This window comes from Castor canadensis, chromosome 4, assembly GCF_047511655.1.
Source record: "Castor canadensis chromosome 4, mCasCan1.hap1v2, whole genome shotgun sequence".
Classification (NCBI taxonomy): Eukaryota; Metazoa; Chordata; class Mammalia; order Rodentia; family Castoridae; genus Castor; species Castor canadensis.
The window spans coordinates 53,341,707-53,361,452 of NC_133389.1; the positions used below are offsets into that span (position 1 = coordinate 53,341,707).

General features: G+C 36.5%; 1 protein-coding gene across 3 annotated transcripts in view; it reads right to left on the bottom strand.

Moving 5' to 3' along the window:
- Nucleotides 1-19,746, bottom strand: part of Osbpl1a (oxysterol binding protein like 1A) — a 202,072-nt gene that overhangs the window by 143,622 nt on the left and 38,704 nt on the right. For all 3 annotated transcript variants that reach the window (XM_020169703.2, XM_020169702.2, XM_020169704.2), the window contains 7 exons: nt 18,575-18,686; nt 13,894-13,979; nt 12,646-12,790; nt 5,661-5,722; nt 5,522-5,566; nt 4,297-4,370; nt 4,127-4,190 (listed from right to left, as the gene is read on the bottom strand). In XM_020169703.2, the coding sequence (XP_020025292.2) occupies nt 4,127-4,190; nt 4,297-4,370; nt 5,522-5,566; nt 5,661-5,722; nt 12,646-12,790; nt 13,894-13,979; nt 18,575-18,686 (588 nt within the window). The remainder of the gene's footprint in view (nt 1-4,126; nt 4,191-4,296; nt 4,371-5,521; nt 5,567-5,660; nt 5,723-12,645; nt 12,791-13,893; nt 13,980-18,574; nt 18,687-19,746) is intronic.

A 19,746-nucleotide genomic window follows, 5' to 3' on the forward strand; every position in this document is an offset into this window, starting at 1 on the left:
ACTCATAAGGATAACAGTATCAGTAATTGTAACTAGAGGAGAAATTTGTTTTCATCTCAAATGATGTGCACACCGGTGGTCACAGTTAACTAGGAGGCCAAGAAGTTATTGAGTCTAAGAGTTCCAGGCCAGTTGGGGAAAAATAGCAAGATTCTGTTTCTTTAAAAATACTTATTAGAATTCTGACATTTACCTATAGAAAAGCTTTACTTGCCAGCATGGAAAACAAACCAAAAGACTGCACTGATAGTGTACAGAGATATGCAACATATATGACAATGATAGAACAAGGGCAAAGGAGAGAATGGATCTATACTGGAACAAGGAAATGATTTCAAGCAATGACTCATATACACTGGAAGAAATACAGGGAACCAGAAGTGGTAAAAGTTGAAGCTAGAATAATTCCATAAATAAATTTTTTTCTCCTTTCCTTATTAAGAACAGAAGGGATTAACATATTCCCACTACCAATACTGCTCACAGCAGTGACAGTCATGATAGCCCCAAAGTGTAATCAATCCAAATGTCCATCAGTTTATAAATGATATAATGTATCTACACAACAGAATATTATTAGGCCAGGTAAGAAATAATGTAATGGCATGTGCTACAACACAGATGAATCCTAAAAGCATTATGCTAATTGCAAGAACCCAATCCAAAAGACCACCTATTATACAATCCCATTCTATGAAATGTCCTGAAAAGGCAAATCTATAAAGATATTGGTGGTTCCCTGGGAAATGGGGGTGAGGATAATGTTGGGAAATGGGGTATGACTCCTGATGGGTGTAAGGTTTCTTTCTGGAGTGATGGAAATATTCTAGAATTGATTGTAGTAATGGTTGTAAAATTCTGTGAATATATGAAAAATTATTTTATTACTTTAAGTAGGTGAACTGTATGGTATATGAATTATATATTAATAGAGATTTCAATACACTACTCTCAATAATAGAAAGAATAGACAGACATAAAATCATTTCACCCAAAAATGGCAGGGTGCACATTTTTCTGAAAAATACATGAAGCATTCTCTAAACCACTCCAAATGGTAGGTCATCAAACAAATCGCAATTTATTTGAAAGACTGATGTCATGCAAAGTATGTTCTACAACTACAATGGAATTAAATTAGAAACCAAAAGGAAATGTGAGAAACCCACAAATAGTCTCAAATGGAACAGCATGACTCTAAACAGAGGGGTCAAAGAAAAGAAAAAAAACAAGAAGAAAATCAGAAAATATTTTGAGCTGAAATACAACAAAAACCAACATATAAAAATTTATGAGCTGTGTCCACCCTAAAGCTGACATGCATTCTTAAGGGTCCACAAACTTTCAAAACAGACTTAGAAAAGAAAAACAAAGTTGGAGGTCCTACATTTCCTGACTTCAAAACTTACTATGAAGCTATAGTGATGAAAACTAGTATACTGACATAATGACAAATAGATATATAGATATAGGGCAATGGAATAAAATAGAGAGCCCAGAAATAAGCCCTCACATATATTGTCAAATAATTTCCAAATATCGTGCCAAAACCACTCAGTTGGGAAAGGATAGTCTTTTCAAAAAATCATACTGGAAAAGCTGGATATTCACATGCAGAAAAATAAAACTGTACCTTCTTTACACCATGTACAAAAATTAACTTAAAATGGATCAGACCAAAACATCAGAGCTAAAACTCCAAAATTCATGAAAGAAAACAAGGAAAGAGCTTTTTGACACTGGATTTGGAAATAATTTCTTGGACACTTCTGAGACACACACCAAAACCAGAGTGGCAAAAGTAAAAACAGATAACTGAACAACATCAAAATTTAAAACTTCTGTACATCAAAGGATACTATCAACAAAGTAAAAAAGCAACCCACAGAGTGGAAAAATATTTAAATCATGTATTTGATAAGGATCTATTCTCAAAAATACATAAAGAACTCCAATAGCAGCAACAACAAAAAATCAGCCCAATTAAAAAAAAAGTGGACAAAGGATTTCAGTGGACATTTCTCCAAAGATGATCTACAAATGGACAGTAAGCACCTGAAAGCACCTTAATTAGGGATATGCAAATCAAACCCGCAATGAGATACCACATCACATCCACTAGGATGGATACTATAAAGAAGAAAAGCAAACAAGTATTAGCAAGAATGTGGAAAAATTAGAACCCTTGGTCAGTATTACTCGGAAAGCAAAATGGTCCACTGAGGTATAGAGAGAGGTTCCTCAGAAAATTAAAATAGAGCATTTGATACAGCAATTGTATTTCTAGGTACATATCCAAAAAATTGAAAGCAGAACCTCAAGGAGATACCTGCATGCCCATGTTTACTGCATCATTACCCTTAACAGTCAAGAAGTGAAAGTAACCCAAATGTCCACCAACAGATGAATAAAGAAAATGTGAACCCAGCACAGTGGCTCACACCTGTAATCATAGCAACTCAGGAGGTAGAGATCAAGAGGATTTCCACTGGAGGCCAACTCAGGTAAAAAGTTCATTAGGCCCTACCTCAACCAATAAAAAGCTGGATGTGGGGGACAACACCATCATCCCAGCTACAAGGGAAACCTAAATAGAGGATCGCAGTCCAGGCTGGCCTGGGCATAGATGTTAGACCTTATCTGAAAAATAACTAAAGTGGAAAGGACTCGGGGATTGGCTCAAGTGCTAGAGCACCTGCCTAACAAGTGCAAAGATCTGAATTCAAATCCCAGTACCAACAAAAAGAGAAAGAGAAAATGTGGTACATACATACAGTGGAATGTTATCCAGCCTTAAAAAGGAAATCTTTTTACATGTTATAACCTGAATTAATCTTGAGAATAGTGTTCTACGTGAAATAAGAAAGTCACCAAAAGATGTATAAAAAAAAATTATATGAAGTATTCAAGATAACAGAAGTAGAAAGGTGCTCGTCAGGGGCTGGAAAGAGGACAAACAGAGACATATTAAATAAGTATAAGGTTTTAGCTTTGAAAGATGAGAAAGTTCAAAAGATCTATTTCATAGAAAATTAAATTCAGCAGTAACTGATGAACTGTACATTTAAAAATGTTTAACATGGTAAATTTGTTAGGAGTTTTTTGCTACAATTAAAAATTTTACATTCAAAAATAAACAAGGAAATTCTGACACATGTTGCAACGTGGATGAATCCTGAGGACACTGTGGTAAGTGAAATAAGCCCATCACAAAACGACAAATATTATGAGTCCATTTATATGAGATACCCAGAATAGTCAAATTCGTCCAGACAGAAAGAATATTGGCTGCCAGGGGCTGTGGATATGGGAAGTCAGTGTTGAGTGGAGACATCATTAGTTCAGGAAGATGAAAGCATCTGCGGGTGGACAGTTTTCACAGCAGCACAATGAAGTGGATGCACGTAATGCCACTGAGCCAAACTGGTAACAATGGCTAAGGTGTTAAGGTTTACGTTATATGTATTTTATCATATTTTTATCACAATTTTATAGCTATGAATACCAATATAAGAAAAAAGATCTCAATCTAAGCTTCTACCTTAAGAAACTAGAAGATGAACAGAGCTTGCTTTATATCAGTCATGCAGAGAGTACTCATGAGCTAGAATTGATATATGATTCATAGATGAGAGCTTTAAGCAGACAATTACATAAGTCCAACTAATGGACTTAAATCGAGCAACAAGAATGTCTGTCTGGACTCCAGATTAACAAGTCTTTAAAGAGAAAAAACTTGCTTATTTTTCCTGGTTGATAAAATGGTAGCAAGTGAACGCAGAAAACCTAAGACTCCTGATTTTGACATAGACTTTTAATTTTATTTTATCCCCAAACTTCCATCATCCCTATATACCCATGTATAAAGACACACACACACTCTCCAAATGCTAAAGGCTGTGCAAGATGTTTTTGGATCATCCATTTCTCATACCACAAATGTGAAGATAAAAGTTTATTATATATATTTTTAATGGAGATTGTACAACTTCATTTGCTTTCAAATGTAAAATATACAAGTGCTTTCTACACCACTCCATAGAATCTTAAGATTCTACAAATGATTTAGGGCAGTCACTTGCAGAACTGATTTCACAGTTTGCACAAAGGTACACTCTTATCTTACCGTGCACACTGCTTGAGTCAGGTGTTTGCATCCCTGGCGATAAATATTACGGACTGCATCAAGCCTTCAAAACAAATATTAAATCACCAAGACAAAAGGAAGAGGTAAGTGAAAAATGTTTAATCTTTCAAAATTTAGATACTGAAATTTAAGTATAGTATGATACATACTGTTTCCTATACCAAGAAAGGACTCCATGTTCTAACACTACCCAGAATAATCTCCAGCCAAAAAATCTTGAGCTCTAAAGAAAAATGACAAAGATTTTCCGAGCTGACAAATCTAGATTCAAAAACATGACTGACAAATAATTAAGTTCTGACAGTTGCATCTGAGTCTTTCATCTACAGAGCAGAACTGGACATTTAAAAATAATCAAATAAGCTTAGATACTAAGTGCAGTAATGAACACATACCACTCACTACAGGGTGACAGAAACAGAAGAAATCCCACACTGATAAGATCAATGGTGAATACAGTTTATGGTTCTGACAATACTGTTCATGAATATTTATAGAAAATATAGCAGTTGTGGGCTTCAAAGACAATTTCCTCTAAGTCATGAATGAATCTCTAAAAAAAGAAAATTATCCTAAATTTATTTCATACAATATAAATATATATGTACTCAAAAACATACAGGGATTGCTTGTAAATGCAAAAGATACTATGTGGTGCTCTAATATGGTTGTTTCCAGAAAATAACTGAATCCTAAAACACACAGAAATTTTTAAAACCAGAAGACACTTTGGTTTCCATTCCCAACACCACACATTAAAAAAAACAGGGGGGTGGGAAGAAAAGAAAAGAAAAGCATTTAATATACCTAACCTACCCAACATCATAGCTTTTCTTGTCTACCTTAAATGTGCTCAGAATAGTTACATTAGCCTTCAGTTGGGCAAAATCGTCTAAATGTATACCCATGGATGGGTGTTTTGTAATCACAATGGGATGTAAAAACACAAAACAGTTTGGGAGGTAGTTCAGTGGTATAGTGCTTGCCTACTCTGGCAAGGCCCTGGGTTCAGTCCCAGCACCACAACAAAAAATGTCAAAACCGCACATTATCCAACACAGTATAACACACTGGCAACACAGTATACCATTTAGTCTTGGTTGTTCCTCTGGTGATCGTACAAATGACTGAGAGCTGCAGCTGAACACCTCTGCGCAGCATCACAAGGAAATATCACCATGCCATTTGCTAGCCCATAACAGACTGCAACTCAGATTTCAACTATGGTTTTACAGCACTAAAAGTCAAAACCATCAAGTGAACCATCATAAGGCAGAGGCCAGCTGTACTTCAGAAATGATAGAAAAAGTTCAACAGAAATGGTGTGCCTGAGAATTCTTTTCAGCTTAATAATTTAAAACAATCCCAACCTACCTTCCAGAGAGGGCCTTCATATCGTTTCAAAGCTTTGTAGATGACCTATTAAAAACATATTTAAAATGCACATATATATTTCAAGCATTCAAATATTTTTCTCAAAGTTACTATATATGACTAATCCATTACCACATACCTTATTACCAGCAAGAACATGCTTCATTTCAGTACTTTGGGCAAGGTCAAGAGGCTTCTGATCTGTGTAAAACACAAGGAAAAAAACTGTAAGAGCTCAATTATACTACACAATTGATGCTGCAATTGTACTAACTAATATTCCTTCATTATACTGCCAACTACTATTTTTTCCTCAAAGAAAATCGCCTAGCAGAAGTTGCCACCTCAATCCTTTTGCTCTTTTTGGTAGTTATTAAGCCAGCAAATCAGATGACTTCGGGGCATTGTACAGATTTGTGATCAGTCAACCTTTCTAGCCTTAAGTCACTATATTAGTTTTCCATGACTGTAACAAATTTCACAAACTTAGCAGTTTAGAATATAAACTTATAGCCAATTTAGTTATTTAAACCTTGTATAAATTGTTTAATCTTACAGTTAATATTTAACCCTTTTATAAATTTCAAATGCCTGATATATATTGGCAGTTTTTTGGTCCACCTTTCTTATATGAGAATCTATTATGTGCCAATCACCATATTAGGCACTGGGGATTCAGCAGCAAACAGGACAGAAGAAAAGAAACTGTAGGATAGAGGGAAAGAGATTATAAATTAATAATAAAAAAGACATAGCAGATAGCAAACCATGGTATGCCAAGATTTTTTAAATGAAAGATTTCACCGAGAATGACCAGAACACCAGTTTAGACTAGAAGTGAGGGACTGATCTGGGAAGATCTATCTGAGGGAGAGATGTTTAGATGGGGGATAAAGGATCTAGACTTGTGGGACTATAGGGTAAGGGCATTCAGCAGAGGGAACAGCTAATCCAAAGGCCTAAGACAGGAATAGTCAGGGAGGCAGTCAGGGAGGACACACTGTATGAGAGCTTTATAAGGCCGGATGTTTGTGAGCTGGTAGGAGTTTGGATTTTATTCTAAATATGATGGAAAGTGATTGAAGGGTTTTCAGTTACAAAGTAAGATCTGACAGTTTAAAAGTCTGTCAAAGTGCTAAAAAACGTGTAAGCAGGGAAATGTGCACTTTAGCTATTTTATGATTTTGAGAAATTACTATACTATTAACAGGAAATACTGTGCACTTATTTTTTAATAGCTCAATTGAAATACAAATTCACACACCATACAATTCACTGAAGTGTACAATTAAGTACTTTTTCATACATTTACAGGGTTGACCAGCTATCCCAGGGTTGTTTTTCGTTAAGGGGCCAGATGACATGGCATACTATCTGGAACTGCTTCAAAATAACCCAGGAGAGGAAGGAGATAAAAGGAGCTTGGCACTTTCTGGTAACTCCTGAAGGAGAGTGAAGCACACCATCATTTAATTTTCTACTCTACTTTTCAAAGTTTTGATAATTTTCACTATAACAATCTTTTTAAAAAGCCATTGTGGCTGCTGGGTGGAAATGGCTTGTAAATGTGGCCAAGAGAAAACACAGCCAAATTACAGAGCAGCAGCACTAGTGCAGGTAAGAAACACTGGCGGCTTAGTCTAAGGAGTCAGTAGTAAGAAAGACAATTTTTTAAATGGAGGAAGTACATGGGCTTGAGATTTATTTTGGAGATATATGTATACAACTGCTGATATGTAAAGCTGGGGTTGGTGATACACAATTTCTTTAGTGAGAGAAAAATCTTTTTAAGATGTTAACTGAGAAATTAATCAGTTTAGTTTTTCTACCTAACACATAAGATAATATAAAGATCTGCCAATTCTGTGTGCTTTTTGCTGTATCTGCAGGGCACTTTTGATAAACTATTCCTTTAAGCAGATAATATGGTTTCTTTTCATATAATTCTGCCCTAATATCAGAAATAAATTCTGAGCTTCTACAAACTAGATGAAATCCCAGGAAAAAGCCTCATTTCTGGATTCAATGCCTAAACTGCCTGGTACGCTAAGAATTCCACAAAATATATTTTGAACTAAATGAAACAGCCTTCCAACCTACATGAACTCCATAACCAGTAATTTAAAAAATATACTACAATGTTTATCAACCACAATAAAACAAAGAAAAAAATGGGAATAACAGAATATGTTAAACTGTGCAAGACACATATTTACTTCTTAGTGGAAAAACTCTTAAGGATGTCATTTCTCATCAAATTAATAAACACAGAATGCAATTTCAATTAAAAGCCAACAGTTTAACCTAAGAAAATTACTGCAGATACTACTACCTATAAGAACGTCAACGAAAATTCTTAAGAAGAATAGTGGGAGGGAGAACCTCATCAGGTATTTAAAAAATCATTAAAAGTACAAAGGAAAAGACAATTGAAGGTAATGGAACACAAAAAGAAAGTAAGTTCTTGAAATGTATGAGAAAACCCTGACAAAAGAGCAGAAAAAGCTTCAGTAAAGGTTTAGTAAAACCCTATAGTCACAGTGACAAAGGACCCAACAACTCATTCCCCTCTGACATCACCTACCTTTCCTTACTCGCCCTGCTCTAGGCAACCTGACAGCTTTCTTTGTCCTCAAATATGCCAAGTGTTCTGAACTCTGAGTTTTTACACTAGCTTTCCATGAATATTCTGCCAGATGCCCAGGACTCAGTTCCTGGCTCAGTTCAGCTCTTTGTGCAAAGCCACTTTAGCAAGCCCTTCCCTTACATCCTTTCTACAACAGCCCCCCTCCCACTGCTATCCCTCTCTGCCCCCTTCATATTGTTTTACTTGTTTGCACTTCATTGCCTAAGAACACATATAGCACATATGCATTTAATTTTTTTGTCTGACTCCTATCAAAATATAAGAACTCTAGAAGAACTAGGTGCTGGGGCAAACACCTGTAGTCTCAACTACTCAGGAGGCTGAGGCAGAAGGATCACTTGAGCTAAGGAGTTTGAGTACAACTTAGGCAACATAGGGAAAAATGTGTGTGTGTGTATAACATGGGGCTTGTTGGTTGTTAGCTGATGAGTTCCAGCTCTTAGGACAGTTCTTAAAATAGAGCAGAGGATCTGCATTTGCTGAATGAAAGAATGTGATGATACGTAAGCTACCCAGAGAAAACGGAATTAAGTATTTATGAAATCTCTACCTAAACTTGGAAGTCTGAGAAGAAACCAGAGGAGAATCAACAAAATTTATTAAAAACTTAAACAGTATTGTTTATTTAAAAAAAGACTAGGAAAATTTAATGTAAAAATAGAGAAATAATCATTGTCTTATCACTAAACTTCTTTATCTACTGGGCTGGTGGAATGGTGCAAAGTGGTAGAGTGTCTGCCTAGCAAGCACGAGGCCCTGAGTTCAAACCCCAGTACTGCCAAAACAATGAATAAATAAATAAATAAGAATTACATCTTCATAAAGTACCACTCACTCAGAAGGTAAGCCCTAAAGACTACATTTTAGGGAACAAGATGGAAAAACTATTGATGCTTGATAAAAAAGTAAGACTTTACTATGTCAACTCTATTTACAACTTGTAAACCAAAAGAAGTAGACACTTCCACTGCTATGTCCACATTCCCCAGGGGAAACCCTAGCATCTACATTTGTGCCATATGGCCTGGTCCCCACAAAATACAGTGACTGTACCATGGGCAATCACCAAACACGTGGGAGCTGAGCACAGTGGCTCACATCTGTAATCCTAGCCACTAGGGAGGTGGAGATTGGGAGGATCACAAATTGCAGCCAGCCTGGGCCAAAAGTTACTGAGACTCCATCTTAATCAATAAGCTGGGCATGGTTGATGCACACATGTAATCTCATCTATGCAGGTAGCATAGGAGGACAGTGATTTGAGGCCACCCCTGAGCAAAAATGTGAGAACTTAGCAGAAAAATAACTAAAGCAAACAAGGGCAGGGGGTGTGACTCAAGAGGCAAAGCACTTTCCTGGCAAGCATGAGGCTTTTGAGTTCAAACCCCATTACCGCAAAAGAAAGCAACAAAAATTAAATGAAAAAAAAAACCCACAAGTGGATAACCACAGATTACCTGCCACTGAAATTTAAAACTGATGTTAAGCAACTGTGGCCTCTGAATGGAGCAGTCCCATAGGACAGCCATATTCCATTATGTATTGGAAAATTAAAAATCTGGTCTGTTAAGAGACACAGTCTTCTCTGACATTCAGTGACAGAAAGATTCACAATCAGTGGCAGCCATCTTTGTTCCTAAGGCTTTCTGGTTCCTAATTGCAACCTATTTGTTTCCTAACACCATTTCCTGCTTTGGAATATCATGAGGTACCTTGGGGGTTGTTTCTGTTCAGTTGGTTGGTTGCTTGTGGGGCTAGGAATGGAACCCAGGCAAGCACTCTGCCATGTAGCTACATCCCCAGTCCTGGATTCTTACATTAGTAACATGTAACCTTTCATTTGCTTCACTCTTTAGTTGGTATCTATTGCTCTAAACTTTTTAGGAAGCTATTTTGTGGGGCTGATGTAGATCAGTGGTAGCACATGTGATTAGCATGTGTGGGACCTTGGATTCAATCCCTAACACTCAGGGACACGGGGAAAGCCTCTCTGGAAAAGCAGAGTTTGAACAGTTCTCGAAGTGAGGCGAGGGTTACCAGATAGACAAGCAGGAAAGATGTTATTTCTGGCAGAATAAAAGAGCATAAACAAGGTGAGGACAGTGTGGTTACCCAAAGAGCCCTGCACGGTCTGGTACATCTACAGTTGTACTGCCCAACACAGTAGACACTAATAACATGTAGCAATTCAATACCTGAAATGTGGCTAGGCCAAATTGAGGTGTACTATTAGTGAAAAATATATAGTATATATCAAACCATTAACTAAAAGAGGAATTTAAAATCTCATTAGTATTTTTCGTGTGTTGAAATGGTTATTTTGTTATAGTGCCTTAAATAAAATTTATTATTAAAATTAATTTTGACCTTTAATGTGGCCTCTAGAAAATTTGCAATTTTATGTGTTTCTATGGGATAGTGACAATCCAAAGCATAAGGGCCAGCCAGAGAAGGGAGAAGCAGGAAGACTCTATAACACATGTTTTCTTTCCTCTTTCTACTCCTATTGATGTCAATAAAGTCCAGGACAGGGAGCTGGACTCAATGGCTCATGCCTATAATCCCAGCTACTCAGGAGGAGCACAGTTTGAGGCCAGCCCAGATAAAAATCTATTGGTGGTGAGATCCTGAGATTCCTAGCTGTGCAGGAGGCTATGGGTAGGAAGATCACAGTCTGAGGCTGGCCCCAGGCAAAAACATGAGACCCTGCTTGAAAAGTAACTAAAGCAAAAAAGTGCTGGGAGCATGGCTGTAGTGGTGTAGCACTGGTTTTGATTACTTTCACCTAAAGTCATTTCAATGGTCATACTGGTCCCTCCCTACAGTCTCAGGCCTGTCACAACCAATGTTAGATACCATAACCATATTAATCTTTCTGAAGCACCTCATTCCTCCACTTATTTCTGTCAGGGTTCCACTGTCCTTCCAAATTAAGAGGTAAGGTAGCCTCGCATTGAGGGCTTTCTTTATTTATGGATTTATCTAAAACTGCTCCCTTATATAACCTTGATTGTGCCAACCTGGGAATGCTACCTTACTGGCAAATTTTTCACTTTAATGTCTTTTTTCATAATCATCTCTCTGCCTCAAGTAACATTTCCCAAATTCCTCTTTATCAAATTGTACTAGACAATGATAATTGTGTTTTCATTAAAGAAAAAGAAAGAAAAACAAAGATAGAGAGCCTTTTGTTAGATAATGATACAAATTTAAGCATTTAGATACAGAATTTGCTTAAAAATCCTATTTGTATTTCAGGGTCTATATCAGATGTCTATTCCTTCATGAAACAATTTCTCTGTACTTTAAACCCTCAACAAACACAACTTTTACAAGATGTTATGTGCTATGTATTACAGTAGGTGTTAGGTAAACAACGTGGAGTGTGATTTAGGCTCTGACAGCAGTGATCATAAGGTCCTGTAGTAGCGCTGGAAAACCCTAATCTAGGCTGGTCATATGCAGTGAGAAACATCCCAAAATAGGGATGGGAAAAGGACCTAAGGGAATGCCCTCACTCTGAATATCCAAGATACCCTCTGAGGCTTCTCTTCTGGTTATTCAAGTCTGGTATGTCAATTCTTTGATACTGTCATACATATACAGTTGATTCTTATTTTTTGCAGATTCTGCATTATAGATTTGTCTATTGCTAAATTTATCTGTAACTCCAAGATCAACACTTGTGGCAATTCTTAGTCATTCATGGACATTCCCAGAGTGATGAAAAGTTTCAGTTGCCCAACATGCATTTCCCAGCATGTTCTAAAAACTGAAGCAGAACAAGGTGACATTTAGCTTTCTTGTTTCAGCTCTCATAGGAACAAGTGTCCCTGTTGCAGTATTTAGTGTCACATTTTTGTTCCTTTTGTTGGTGATTTTGCTGTTTAACATGGCCCCAAAGCATAATGCAAAAGTGCTGCCTACTGTTCCTGAGTGTAAGACTGTCATGGGCTTATAGTGAAAACAGAAGTTAGAGAAGTTTTATTCTGGCATGAGTTACAATTCTGTTGGCCATGACTGAACATTAGTGACAATACATATTAAATAAGGTGATTTAAATAGTAACACCCATAAAACAAGGCTATGCATTGATCAGTGAGTGAAAATGCTGTGACCACAGACTCACAAGAACCTAACCCTGAATTTCTCCTAGGAACAATGGCTCAGAATTTTCTAATGCAGAATAGTCACTGGCAAATAATGAAAATCAACTGCACTTGTCATTCCATTGAGGGCAGGATCTTAGTCATCCCTGATGCCTCCTTGGGAAAAGACAGGCATTTCTAAATAGTTTTGCCTTAACTGACAACAAAATTAATAAGTTTACTTTCCTCCTGTGTGTTTGCTTTGACTTCAAAATTGAAGACCATACAGTTTAACAAAGACTGGATATAAAAACAAAATAATTTTATATTGCACTGATTCATTTTATAGTGTAAAAATGACCAAAAATGCCTTTCATCAACATGCTTACCATTTTTGTTCTTCAGATTGGGGTCAGCTCCACTTTTTAGAAGCTTTAAGGCACACTGCTTATGGGCCCGGTAAGCTGCACAATGCAAGGGTGTATTTCCTAGCTGGTCAGAACAGTTGACATCAGGAGGACTGGGTCTGCTGAGCTAACAATTAAGGAAACGTAATGCAGAATTATATACCAAAGATAGACTTTCTCCCACAATATGCAGGAAGGTGTTTCAAGCAGAGCCTGGAGAATGGCCAGGCTTGTTGGCTTACAGACTATCCATGGCTTCTTGCTCATCAAACCAGCCAACCCTGCCATTCCCATGCTGATCCTCCTGTATCCAGATGCCATGTTATCCTGATGACAGACACCACACACCATGCCAGCACCACCCCTGAATATATGAAGATTTCACTAAGATTTGCTTGCTCCTACGACTCTTGTATTTCATACTCGTGACAGCAAAATTACAAATCAGGCTCCCATAAGCAGTTCCTGGGAAGAGCTAAAACCAGAGATGTTAAATGTGTAAATGTCAAAGTTCTACTGAGTTTGTTGTTCCCACCTTACTGCTTTAGGAACTTCTTTATATAGTCTCCACTTCACAAAATTTAAAAGATGTTGCAGAAACTATACTTAGAAACCAAAGAAGCCTTTTCAAATGAGCTGAAATAACTTTACAGCAAATGGCAATGCTTCAGTCTTGAATTCAGAACAAATTTAGAGTTTTATGTTTAATGAGACTATGGAAACTGGAAAGTAGGTCTCCTAGGAAGAAAAAAAAAAAAGTGGACAAAGCTTTCAATCTGCTCTAACTTATATAAACACTCCAAATACTGTCCCTTCTTGGTATGTTGGTATGTTACTTTCTAGAAGGACAACACTCAGAAATCAGTAGTTTCATCAAAATAAAAAAAAAAAAAACTTATTCCTGTACAGGGTCCTACGTATTATGCTTTGGCTTCAAATTGGCTTAATCTGGAAAAAAAAAAAAAATCCTTAAAAGTTGTCCTTACATTAGCTATATGCTATGGAAAATTGAATTCTTATCCATCAGGTTTTCCATAATGGGTGGGAATGTAAATCAAAAATACAGAAAAAAAAATCACTATTTAAAATGTGTCCTGATTAAACTGTTACCATACTAAGTGCTATCAGACATTTAAAGACTTTTGGTCCCACAAATTCACTAAATTATGAACTTAGCATTTAAATAAAAATTTTCCTTAAGTATAAAAAAATAGTGCTTATTGTTTTTACCAGAGCTGTGAGTTCTGCTGTTTTGCCTTCTCTTGCTGCTGCTAAAAGTAATTCTTCAAGCTTTCTTTGCTGAGTCCTTTCTACAGCTGCAAGAGGAAAATATGTATTACTCCACTGCTGGTCAGGATCCTATTAGCAAATTCATTACAAAGACTATAAAGAATAAGGTGATCACAGTGAGAAGAATTAAACTGTTTTGAACTGTAAGTCAAATGCAGTTAGACTTTGTGAGCCTCATTGCCTTCCACTTCAGAAGAGCTTGGTTTCCTTTAGGTTGTGATGAAATTATGTTTTTGAATCAGAGAGCATTAGGTATTTTACTCACCATAATATTAACCACAAATAATTGTGAATGACCTGTGTATATTGATATACTATTCAAGACAGGACTTGGAAATGAAGATAAATCGGGTTCATGCCTTCCAGAACCTCATAATGGGAAGAGAAAAGAAACAGCAATTGCAATGTCAATTGGTAGGAAGATGTAAAAACCATATAAATAAATGCAGATAGTTATCAATTTACTTATATACTTCCACATAAGTACATAAAATTTATTTTTATTTAACAAATACTATAGTAGTTACTATGTACCAAGTGCTATTCAGAACATTTGATAATATTAACTCACTATATCTTCATAACTGCTCTAAGAATTATCCTCATTTCATGAACAGAGAAACTGAGGCGAGAGGTTAAGGAACTTAATTAATCAAGGCTACACAGTGCAGAAGCTGGGATTTCACTGTGCAGACTGTTTAAAAGTCCATAGAAAGTTAGAATTCTTACCTCTAACACTTCTGAAATCTCATTTTAGGAAAAGGGTAAGTCAGATTTAAGAGTGGAATAGGTCTCATCTCTACTAGACTCGAATTTTCTTTTGACTTACTAGGAAGAAGCAATTTCATGCAAGGTCTTAGGAATCTAACTTAACTAACACATGGACAGTATCTTATGCAAAGGCTACAAGGGAGGATCACTCTCCTGGCAGTCTTTCTGGCTAAAGCCATGGACAGAGAAGCAGGACAGGGAGCCAGGTGACTGGGGAAACAGATGAACATTTATCACGAGTTAGCAATTGTTGTGTGCCAATCCTTAATTTGAAACATTATGCAAACCACCACATTTAAACTACAGGAAACTCATACATTGAATATAGAAATAGCTGGTACTAGTTTAGCTTTATCTTAAGAAATGACTAATCTTAGGCTGGAGGCATGGCTCAGTGGTCAAGTGCCTACCTAGCAAACACAAGGCCCTGAGTTCAATCCTCATTGGGGAGGGGTGGGGGAAATAGAGAAGAAGAGGGGAGCGGGGGAGAGAGAGAGAGAGAGAGAGAGAAAAGAACTGACTAATCTTTCTACATATCATCTTCTGTTCTCACATTTTTATTTCCACTCCCTGACTCTGTCTCTCTCCCTCTCCAGAGGTTCTCAGTGGCTGGGAATCATGATCTTCATTCCTTCCTCTCATTGACTCTATAGCCACTGAACTGTGAGCTCTTTGAACGCTCTTATACATATCTCAATTACTGCATGTATTATGCTGAGCTGTAATTTACTCCCTTTCCATTCTTGAGGTCAAGAATTTATTCTACTTCTTAACTATCACAGGCATTTATGACAGTGTCCAGCATAATGCATATTCAGTCAATAATAATCAAATAATGCTTAACAATAATTGTTCCAGACTTCAGGAGAGGGAAATAAAGGATAGCCTAATGTTTATTCCTAGAGATTCTAGGCTCATGAATGAAGAAAACAGATGGGGATTCAGAGTTGAAAACCCTGGGCATTTCTTGTGTGTGTTCATTCAGGACACTTAAAGAAGACAGTTTATCCAGTCTATGAAAACAAATAGTATAGTTTGGGGTAATCTGGCTAACCCTTTGGTTTTGATCAAACTTCAGCTTTAGCTGGGATCTCAGAGATTATGAAGTCTACCTTCATCCTGATAGATGTTTATGTGCTTTCACAGAGCAGGTTAAATAATAGTACACTTGACACATAACAGAGTATGTGGAAAATGTACTTCACTAGTGACAGAAAATCACTGCTTTGCAATCCACCATAGACATAAATGACTTAGGGAAATATTATGAATGAGTGCTACAACCATGGACTTATTTACTGGTAAACAAGATATTTATATTGGTCTCAACACCCCATCCCCACACAGTGTATTAGTTACAAACGGAAAAGATACCTTTCTAGTAAACCACCCAGTAACCAGTGTTAACATCACCAATAATGAAACAAGGTGACATTATGTGCTTCCTAATGTGATATATGAGTATAGGACACAGCCTCACCTACATAATATTCCTTCCCAAAATGCATATCCTAAACCTAATTACATTAAAAGAAAAATCCGAACTGAGGGAGATGCTACAAACAATTCCAACAATTGCCTTTCTCTTCAAAAGATCAGTACTATGAAAAAGAAAGGCTGAGAAGTTGTTTCAGACAAAAGGAGACTAAAGAAATGTGACAAATAAATACAACATGGGATTCTGGATTAGATTCTAGATTGGGTAGAATATGCTACAAAGGACATTATGTGGACAAAGTGGTAAAATTTGTACGTAAGATGTGTATTATATTTTAATAGGTTGAATATGACCATATTAAAATGCAGAAGTGTTTAATTTTCAGACATCTTTTAGATTTTAGAAATTTGCATAGACTTATTGATAAATATCTCTAAACCAAAAATCCAAAATTGGAAATACTCCAAATCTCTAACTTTTAAGCATCATGGTACTCAAAAACTTTTGAATCTTAGAGCAATTCCAAATTCAGACTACAAATGTTCAATCTGGATAACAGTATTATATTTCCTGTACTGATTATTACAGAGTCAGCCTTATTATCTAGGGACCCACATCTGTGAATTTAACCAACCACAGATTGAAAATATTAAAAAAAAAAAAACTATAAACATTGACAGACTTTTTTCTCATCGTTATTCCCTAAATAACACAGTATAACAACTATTTACATAGCATTTATGTTACATTAGGTACTATAAGTGATCTAGAGATGAGTTAAAGGATATGGGAGGATTGCCCAGGTCATATACAAATACTATACTATTTTATGTCAGACACAAAAATCTGCAGATTTTGGTATGCACAGGTATTCTGGACCCAATGCCCACAGACACTGAAGGGAAATATTGTGATTATGTAAGAAAATATCCTTGTTCTTAAGAGATACATATTTAAGAATTTAGAGGGAAAGGATCACTGTTAGCAGTAATCTGCAAATTACTTTCAAATGTAATTTGAAAAAAATTAATTTGTAAATTTCAAAAAAAAAATAAATAAATAAATAAATAAATTAAAATAACATCAGATAGTATTTAAAAGGGTAAACCAGACGTGGCAAAATGTTACTTGGTGAATCTAAGTGAAGGACATACAAGTGATCATTGTTATTGTTCTTGAACTTTCCTATAGATTGGAAATTTCTCAAAAATAAAAAGACAAATGAGATGTAGATGAGGTATTTTCCTTTCTCATGCCTGACAAGTAGCCATCTACCCTCTCCCAGACTACCACTATCACAGGAAATTTACTGCACCCCTGAGGGACCACTCACACCATTATGACAGTACACTGGACTTAAAGATAAACTCCATGGTACTCCACCAATTGGGCCATCAACTGGCTATAATTCTCCACAAATAAGATAATCTCCTCCTAAATAACATCTCTTCAAATATTTGAGAATGATGTCATTGTGCCTACCTACGTCTGTCTTTCTAGGGTAAAACATTTCCCATCTCTTTGCGCATTATCCTTTTATCTGATTTCTGGTCTATCTGTAGCCTTGCTGGGTGGCTCAATGAAGTTCCTGTAGTCTACCAATGACAGTTTAATGCTCTATCTACAAATGGTATTATATCTGGCTATGGTGATCTCAATGGAACAGAATCACTCAATAAAGTCTCTACTTCCATTTCTCAGGCTATGACTACATGAGCTGACAAATCATATATCCCGTTAAGTTACAAGCCCTAGTCCTTGCACAGGTTGGGTTTTGGAAAAGCCTCAGAACATATCTTTACAATTCCCCTTATTAAATGTTAACTTGTCAACATAACATTCTGGTCTATCAGGAAAACCTCAGTTCTGGGTTCTCATCTTGATGTATTAAAATGACAGGACATGATCAAAGACAGTTACCTCATCGTCTCAATTAGATCACAACATATTAAAGGGCAGGGACCACCTATAGTATGTTCTATGTGTCCCAAAAATCGTATGATGCAGCATCTGACAGAAGATGTTATGTGTTGATTTGTTTGCTCTCTGACAAAGAGAGTTCATTTTAAACAAACTCTCCTTTTAAGTGAGGAGCTAATTAAGACACTGATCTCAAGATGTCTGACAAAGACCTGCTCTTCCATATTCCTTCCTTAACATGCTTTATCAGCTTATTAGCTGCATTTCCTCATTTCCTTAACTTTCCACTTTTCATTTAAGTATGTGGAAAACAGGAATTTTAAGTGTGAGGGAACAACTCATATATAACTTTGGGTTTAACACTGACCCCCACAATAATATTATCAGCAGAGCAGAGGCTTACTGTCATCTACTTTGGTATCTCAAAAGCTATTATTATTCATTTTCTGGTCCTTGGTGCTAATTAACATATTAAGATCCATAATTTTTTACCTTCGAGCATGTTTCTGATTTCTTTGTCATGAGCGGCTTCTTTTGCTGTCTGTCCACTCCCATTTACCACAGTAGTATCAGCATTGTATTCTAAGAGAAGCATTACTAATTCCTAAATAAGCAGAAAATATTTTTAGTTATCATTAAGAATTTATTGCATTACAGTTCTTTTCCAAATTGCAAATTACTATAGTTTCTACAACAGAAAAAAATTACTACGTAAGGATCTTTATCTCACATCAAATATGTCTACAGTCGTGATTCAGGAAATTCTATTAATAACTAACGATTGCTAAAACAATTGCCAATCCACAATCAACAGCCAGCCTACTTCTACAGTTGACTTTCAAAAGTAAATTATCTGACAGAGCCAGATGTGGCAGCTCACGCCTATAATCCCCACTACTTGGGAGACAGAGATCAGGAGGATCATGGTTTGAGGCCAGCCCAGCAAAAAAAGTTGGCAAGACCCTATCTGAAGGAACAAGCAAAAAATGGTGGTTCACACCTGTAATCCCATGGAGGCATAGGTAGGTGAACCACAGTCCAAGGCTAGCCTGGGCCATAAAGTACAAGACATTTTGAGAAAAATTAACTGAAGCAGAGAGGGCTGGGGACGTGGCTCAAGTGGTAGAGTACTTGCCTTGCATGTTGCAAGGCCCTGGGTTTAATCCCCAACACCTCAAAAAAAAAAGGAAACTGAAGATAATGTAGACATTACTTTAATGATATGAACAAAGAGCTAAGACAAGCTCACTGCTGACTCTATGTAAAGTAGCAACAGGCTCCCCTTCTACCCTCTGCTGGATTTACTTTCCAACTTTCTGTATTTGGTGTGGTTCCTGTTTGTGAAGAAAGGGATGTGGCTATACCCTGGAACAGTGGCTATTTATTTTTTAATACTTATTCCTAAATAAAGATGTTTTGCTTAATATATTCCTGTTCAAGCAGCATTTTGACCAATTTGTCAAATAAGAGATGAGAGGAGTAAAATACTAACTTTGAGCATAATTCTATTTTTTCATTTTTTTAAGTGGGTGCCACACAGTAAGGTTAGGACGTAACAGAGGTTAGAGAAAAGTTAACACAGCCATGAATCATGCCCCAACTCCATTCTCTGCTCAGCAGTCAGTCATTCCCTATTGCACTATTATATTACTGTCATTATCACA